This window comes from Alligator sinensis, unplaced genomic scaffold (assembly GCF_000455745.1).
Source record: "Alligator sinensis unplaced genomic scaffold, ASM45574v1 scaffold948_1, whole genome shotgun sequence".
NCBI lineage: Eukaryota > Metazoa > Chordata > Crocodylia > Alligatoridae > Alligator > Alligator sinensis.
Window position 1 is genome coordinate 282372 of NW_005843093.1, and position 8198 is coordinate 290569.

The following is an 8198-nucleotide window of genomic DNA, read 5'->3' on the forward strand; positions in this document are numbered from 1 at the left end:
AGGGTATTCAGCAAGGATTCTGTTGCTCCTTTTCCCGTCTGCACATCAGGACTTGCTATCAATAAATCATCAACATATTGCAGCAGCGCCACCTCAGGGTGTCTCTTTTTCCAGTGCTCCAAGTCTTTTTGCAATGCTGTTCCAAAGATATGGGGGGATGAGACAAATCGCTGGGGCAACACTGTCCATAACAATTGAGTTTTATGATACGTGTCTGAGTCCTCCCATTATAAGGCAAACAATTCTGACTGTCTTCGTGTAGCAGAATAGAGAAGAAAGCATCTTTTAAATCTAACACAGAAAACACCTTGGCATCTGCTGGAACTTGGGTGAGAATGGTGTGTGGATTTCGGACCATAGGAAAATTCACTAAAACCTTTTTGTTTACAGCTCTCAAGTCTTGCACTAACCTGAAGGAGGCACCATCTGCTTTGGGCACACCCAGGATCGGGGTATTAAAGGGGGATGATCCCTCTATTAACCACCCATACTGCTTGAATTTCTCAGTCAGCGGTTTCAAACCTGCGTGGGTGGTTTTCTTCAGAGAATATTGTCTCACACACACAGGACCCTCTCCCTCCTTCAGGGAAATCTTGACTGGATTTATGTATTTTGCCCGAGCAGGAATCCCATCTGCCCACACACATGAATCAACATTCTCTAAAATCTCAATTCCTTTGGCTTCTGGCACAGTCTCAGCTCCTCGGAGGGCCCCAACGACTCCAAGATCTCTTTATGCCGCTGTGCTGCTGAGCAGGTCATCCCCTGCCTATAGGTGTGCTAGTGATTCCTTCTCCCCAGACGCAGCACCGTGCACTTGTCCTTGTTGAACTGGATCCTGTTGTTTCATGCCCACTTCTCCAACTTGTCCAGGCCCACCTGGATTCGGTTTCTTCCCATCGGTGTGTTTGCTCCAACGACTCCAAGATCTCTTTATGCCGCTGTGCTGCTGAGCAGGTCATCCCCTGCCTATAGGTGTGCTAGTGATTCCTTCTCCCCAGACGCAGCACCGTGCACTTGTCCTTGTTGAACTGGATCCTGTTGTTTCATGCCCACTTCTCCAACTTGTCCAGGCCCACCTGGATTCGGTTTCTTCCCATCGGTGTGTTTGCTTCGACCCATAGTTTGGTGTCGTCTGTGAATTTTGACACAGTGCTCGATGAAGACATTGAACAGCACCAGCCCATGTACCGAGCCTTGGTGGACCCCGCCGCCCACATCTTTGCAGGTTGATACCGACCCGTCCACCACCCATCTCTGGGTACAACCCTTAAGCCAATTTGCCACCCAGATGACTGTGTAATCATCTATGGCAGAGCCGTTCAATTTATTTATATGAATAGGATGGGAGACCGTGTCAAAGGCCGTCTTGAAGTCGAAGTAGATGACATCTACCTTGACTCCTGCATCTAAGCTTTTAGTGACCTGGTCATAGAAAGAAACAAGGTTAGTCAGGCAGGATCCACCTGCTATGAACCCGGGCTGGTTGCCCTTGAGCATTATATTACCCACTGGACTCCTACAAATGTGATCCTTGATAATTTTTTCAAGGGTTTTTCCAAGGATAGAGGTGAGACTAACTGGCCTATAGTTACCCAGATCCTCCCTTCTTGAAAATAGACCCTTTTCCAGTCCTCTGGGACCTGACCTGAGCACCACGAGTGCTCGAACAGCCGTGCCAATGGCTCTGCTATGACACTGGCTAATGCTTTCAGCACCCTTGGAGGGAGCCCATCCAGTCCCGCTGATTTAAACACATCCAGCCCCTCCAAGTGTCTCTTTACTAGCCTGACGAAGGGTTTTTGAACCCAAAAGCTTGCTTAATAACTATTCTCCAACCATTTGGGTTGGTCTAATAAAAGATATCAAATTCACCCAAGGAACCTTGTCTTTACTAGGTTGGCACCGACAGTAGGTAGGCTGGTGTTTCTCCTGCTTCTGTCAGCAATGCATTTGGGAGATTTGTCTAGATCCATATTCAAGAATACAAAGGCAAAACACTCATTGAAGAGCTCTGCTTTGTCCCTCCTATCTGTCACCAACTGCCCTTGTCTGTCCTGTACGGTTCCTATACTGCCCTGCGCCTTCTTTTTGCTCCTTATATAGCTGAAGAAGGACTTTTTGTTGTCCTTAATTTTTGTATACTCCTCTTTGGGAGCTACCTCCTGCTTCCACAGCATGTATGCCCCTTTTTTTGCCCTTAGGCTTTCCTGGATTTCCCTGTTTAGCCAGGAGGGTATCTTGGCCCCTTTGCCCGCTTTTCTATGTAGTACATCCCTACTGGCTGCTAGTGACCAGCCTTTCAGAAGTTTACAAGTGGACTTGAGAATTGATCCCAGGTCCTATCCATGGCCTCAGAGCATCTCTGAAGACTGTGCCAAGATAGCAGTGTTACATCTAGAAAACATTTTACATATCTTTGAGTCTTTAGAAAGAACGATGACTGACGATGACTGACGTTGGTTCTTCAGTAAGGCCACTTCCTCACCAGAAAGGGGTGGAGGGCCATCAACAAGGCCCCTCTAAGCAATGCAGCCAAGCCAACTTTTATCACAGCAGCATTGGTCAGGGTGGAGGCGTGCCGCAGGGGATCGCAGATGGCCACGTACCGATCCATGGCCACTAAGATGCCTGGCTCCATGGCTGTGAAGGAGTGAATGAAGTACAGCCGGGAATTGCAGGCCTTGAACTCGATCTCTGTGGAATTGAAGCAGAAGATGCCGAGCATCTTGGGCAGGGTGGAAGTGGGGAGGACCAGGTTGGTGACGGTCAGCATGCAGAGGAAGTACGACATGGGCACGTGGAGGCTCGGCTCCATCCACACCATGAACAGGATGGTGAAGTTCCCCAGGACAGCGATGATGTGCATGGCACAGAAAGGGATGGAGATCCAGACATGGGCATCCTCCAGCCCTGGGATCCCCAGCAGGATGAAGGTGGAAGGGTTGGTGAAGACAGTCCCGTTGGCGTCCAACAAGGTGTGAGGTCCAGCCTGCGGGTCTCCGGCATTTATTGTGTGTTCTCACCTCTGGAAACCATACTTCTTATAGGTACTCAGACTCTAGCATTGACCGTGTCAGGACAAATGCCTGCATGGAAAGATGAAGTCAATATTAGGAGAGATGAAGTCAGTATGAAGATCAGGTGTTAAATGCAAATGAAGAGGCTGTTTTGATGGTTGCACCAAACCTGTCTCTTCATCCACCAAAAGTGACATTTTGATTGTACAGAGAAATGGTTCTGTGAACAGATGACTCTACGAACCCCAACCCCAAGGTCTGCGTCCCACAAACCAATGATTCTTGCATGCTACAATGTGGAAAAATCCATTATAAACCATTCACCTGGACACCAGTTATTCATTAATGGTCCTTAAGGCAACAACACTGAAACTCTGGTAAAGCATCTCTGCTGTAGACATATTCCCATTCCTCCCTGAAGCTTTTTCATACATAAGCTGCTCACAAGTTTCACGCACTGGAGTAGAAGATTGTCACAAACAATTGCATCAAACAATCCCTTTTTTTAAATGATGGAGATCCATCTGAAGCGAGGTCCCTCACTGCTTTCATGGGAGGATGCTCCAGAACCTTACTGCTCTGATGCTCAGAAACTTTTATTTTCCAGCCACTGTTTATTCATGTATTCAAATATGAGAGTGGGAAAATGTGTAAATAAACCAAAAAAAATCCATAAAACCCCCCCAAAACAAGAACACCTGGCACCAACCTCAACAGCAGCAACAACTCCCCCAAAAGAAACCCATACCGAGACCTCTGCCTAAGCACCTCCAAGGTCAAAACACCTAAACATCTACCCAAGAATGACTTGAATGCCATTGGTGACGGCTGAATGGAAGCACGTTCTTAATTCACTATTAAGGCCAAAATAATGGCGATGTCTGAATGCACAAAAAAACAGGAAGCAAAAAAACCCAGTTATGCTAGGGTATAGGATGCGGATCTAAGCAAACCTGGACAAGCTGGGAAGGTGGGTGAGGTGGAACCAGATGCAGGATAAATGCAGAGTGCTTCATCTGGGGAGAAGTAGCCAGGAACATGAGGGTAGGTTAGGAGGAGATGTCCTGGCCAGCACGACGGCTGAAAGGGACCCGGGGTTATGTCTGATCACGGGATGAACATGAGCCACCAGTGCAATGCTGTAGTCAACAGAGCTAATAGCATACTGGGATGCATTAGCCGATGCGTTGTGAGCAGGGCTAAGGAAGTGATACTTCCTCTCTACTCGGTGCTGGTGAGAGCCCAGCTGCAGCACTGTGTCCAGTTCAAAGGATCCAGAGAAGGGCCACAAGGATGATGAAGGGCCTGGAGGATGAACTTTAGGAGGAAAGACTAAGGGATGTGGGACTGTTCAGCCTGGGGAAGAGAAGACTGAGGGGGCACTTGGTGGTCATCTATAAGTGTGTAAGGGGTGAATATCAGGTGCTGGGAGAAAAACTATTCACTAGGGCACCCCAGGGGAGCACAAGGAGCAATGGCCATAAACTGTTGGAGGATCTGCCGATCTCAGGGGGTGCATGTGCACCTGCGTGCATCCCCTACGCGTCGCCAATCCTGACACGGACCCTGAATGCACCAGGGCTAAAGGAACAGCAGGTGTGCAAAACTTGCATTGCTACAAAAATCATACAGTTGTATTGGAAAGGCTTACACCAATCTCTTTTGACATCAATGCAGTTATTAGATCGATTTATATCCCTCGGGACCTAAAAAGACTGCTGAAAAATCTGGCACTCTTTGGGTCAGAGAAGAGACAGGAGGACAGAACAGAAAAAAACCCCAAAATAATGTGCATATCAGATTATATTTAACACGGACAAACAGGGAATGATTCCAGCAACTAAAAATTTGGAAGCATCAAACATTATCTATCTATCTATCTATCTGGTTCTTCAAAATAGATGGTTTCCCAAAGCTGAGGACAATGACAAGTAGAACTGACTGGGAAGAAAATTAGAAAGAAAATGTGAATGGAAATCGACAGTTCTTTAAGAGGAATTTTAGATGCCTAGAACACCATAATTCTGCAATTAAATAAGAGGACAACTTTTTTTTTAGAAGCTCATTATGTCTAGTTGGCAGCTGGTATCAAGTGGGGTGCCCCAGGGATCACTCCTGGGGTGGGTTTTATTCAAAATGCTCATTAACAATCAGGGAGATGGGATGCAGCGCACCCTCAGCAAGTCTGCAGATGACACCAAGCTGGGGGGGCGTGTAGCAGGTACACTGGAGTTTAGGGCTAGGAATCAGACAGACCTAGACACGTTGGAGGATTGGGCCAAAAGAAATCTCAGGAGGTTCAACAAGGACAAGTGCAAAGTCCTGCACTTAGGATGGAGCAATCCCATGCACCGGTGCAGGCTGGGGGTGACGGGCTGGGCAGCAGCTCTGCAGAGAAGGACCTGGGGGGACAGGGGACAAGAAGATGGATAGGAGTCAACAGGATGCCCTTGGTGCCAAGAAGGCGAACGGCATCCTGGGCTGCATCGGTAGGAGCGCTGCCAGCAGATCGAGGCAGTGATTCTTCCCCTCAATTCAGCACTGGGGAGGCCACATCTGGAGTCTTGTGTCCAGCTGTGGCCCCCATTACAGAAAAGATGTGGACATTGTCACAACCCAAGGGTGTGATTTTTGTTTGTGTGTGCTTTGGCACCGCTGAATTATTTTCCCGCCGTTTGAAGCTTTCTTTGCAGGGTGCATTTCTTCTTTGCAGCATAGAAATGCACGTTGCAAGGAGTTCCCGCCATTTGTATTTAAATTCGACCCCCCGCTATTGGTTGTTTCTAAATTATTCCCACGTGGCGGCTAGCGATTGGCTTGCTGGCCGTATAAGAGGCTTGGGTGGTTTCCGCCCAAGTTGGAGAACTTCGAGCACGCTGCAGAGTGCCTCTATGGAGATTTGACCTGCGGCTGGCTGATCGATAGACTGATCACCTATCGATTCTTCTCCCCGTCGCCGAGCGCAATCCTTGACGTATCCCTCTCCCCTGCGCGCAAAAAGTTCCACGGAGCCTCGACAACTTCGCGTGAGTCAGAGTTTTGTCCGAGTCCTTAACATAGGGATTTAAGCGGAGCTTTACCGGGGAAACTGTCCAGCCTACACCGCGGCCATCTACGGTGCAAGTAAACAATCTTGAATCAACCACTAAGCGTCCGTGCCTAATTCTAGCGCGCCGCCTGCCTTCCCCGACCCGGTGTGTCCGGGCTGCTGGCCACAGCCCGCGGTGCGCAAAAGGGCCTCGGATTGTTCCCGGCCCGCACAGACATGTAGCAACAAAAACGGACAATTGGCAACAAAAATGATTTGGGGGCTGGGGCACATGACTGGTGAGGAGAGGCCGAGGGAACTGGGCTGATTTAGTTTGGAGAAGAGAAGACCGAGGGAGGATTTGATAGCAGCCTTCACCTCCCTGCAGGGGGGCTGCAAAGAGGATGGAGCTGGGCTGTTCTCAGTGGTCGTATTGGAAGTGATAACCTCACTCGTATACTATGGAGGACATTCAGTTTATGAAAGGTCAATGGCTTTCATAAGCACGTGATGGCGAGTGGTAGCAGGGACCTGGATGCAATGGCCCTTCCAGGTTTCTATGACATAGACACCTTCTTCTTAGATAGAACTATGTGCGCAGGCCTATTAAGCTTCATCGTTACATAGAGCCTTGCCAATGATCATTATTTTTTGGCATGCCTTACCACTTCAAGATTGCATTCGGTGACTATCCCTCGGGTGAACATTGAACGGCACTTGATCTTTCAGGTTGAAATCAAGCCTGCTTTTCCCTTCCCTTTGCTTCTTCTGAGCGGACGGGACTGCGAACATTATCCATTTCACGCAAAGAACAGCAACGCCTCTCCGGTTGCTGCAATTATTTATTGCACCTTCCTTTGGTATTTTGTTAATCCCATTTTCCTCTTGTTTTGGAAGATTTCCCTGATCCTGTACATGGAGGCGTGAAACCATATTACCCCTTAGTAGCTGCTCCCAGTGACCATAACAACCACCTTTGTGCAACCAATGGAGTTATTCTTCTAGTTCGTATGACAGGGTTTTGCACATTGGAGACCGGAGAGGGGCAGAGTGGCAGTAGTGAGAGGAAGGGACTCTGTCCCTGGATACAGTAAATGTGTTGGGATGTGTCCTGGGGAATGGAGCATGGGATGAGATTTGTCCATCAGTCAATCTCTTTTGAACAAAGCATCCACACCCTATGGAAACACTGGAGAGCCCTTGGTGTAGACAACTCTGAGCACCCTTTCCCGGATCTTTTTGGTCATGACCCCATAGATGATGGGGTTCATCATGGGCGGAACGAGGACATAAATGTTGGCTATGATAATGTGAATATGCGGGGCCACGCTATGACCAAAGCGGTGGGTCAGGAAGGAGAAGAACGCAGGTGTGTAAGAAACCAGGATGACGCAGACGTGGGAGCTGCAGGTGCCCAGGGATTTGAGACGCGCCGCCTTGGAGGGCAGCTTGAAAACTGTGCGTAGGATCAGGATATACGACACGATGATGAGGACAAAATCTACCCCCCCAGTGAGGAAGGCGACAGTCAGGCTGTAGGCTCTCCTGGATGACGTGTCCGCACAGGCCAGTTTGGCCAGTGCCATGAACTCGCAGTAGGTGTGAGCGATGACGTTGGTCCTGCAGTACGGCAGCCACTTCAGCAGGGAACGGCCCCTCTCACCACCACCCCCAGCCCGATCTTGGCAACGACCCTGTTGGTGAGGATGGCCACGTGTCTCAGAGGGTTGCATATGGCCACGTAGCGATCAAAGGCCATGGCTAGGAAGAACCCAGACTCCATGGTGGAAAAGGAATGGATGAAGAATATCTGAGTTAGGCAAGCATTGATGTTGATGCTCCTGTTGTTGAACCAGAAGATGGTGAGGATTTTGGGCAGGGTGGTGGTTGATACAACCAGGTCAGCGATTTCCAGCATGCCCAGGAAAAGGTGCATGGGCTGGTGGAGACTCGGCTCAGTCTTGATAATAACCAGGAGGAGACAGTTCCCTAAGAGAGAGAGGAGGTAGATGATGCAGAAGGGGATGGAGATCCAGATGTGTGCAGCCTCCAGCCCTGGGATACCGATGAGGATGAAGGTGGAGGGATGGAGGAAGGTCACGTTGTGGATGGCCATGGGAGGGAAAGTTGGGTTTTTGAATTTTTCTAAA

The 8198-nt window shown here is 49.0% G+C and overlaps 1 protein-coding gene and 1 pseudogene across 1 annotated transcript; both read right to left on the reverse strand.

The window, feature by feature from the left end:
• LOC102380860 overlaps positions 1 to 6755 on the reverse strand; it is a 13553-nt pseudogene extending 6798 nt beyond the window's left edge.
• Positions 6756 to 7226: 471 nt separating this feature from the next.
• LOC102381103 (putative olfactory receptor 52P1) lies at positions 7227 to 8164 on the reverse strand. Its single transcript, XM_014526591.2, is given in 2 exon segments — positions 7227 to 7696; positions 7699 to 8164. Coding segments are annotated over 2 exon segments (936 nt in total).
• Between the last annotated feature and the right edge of the window lie 34 nt (positions 8165 to 8198).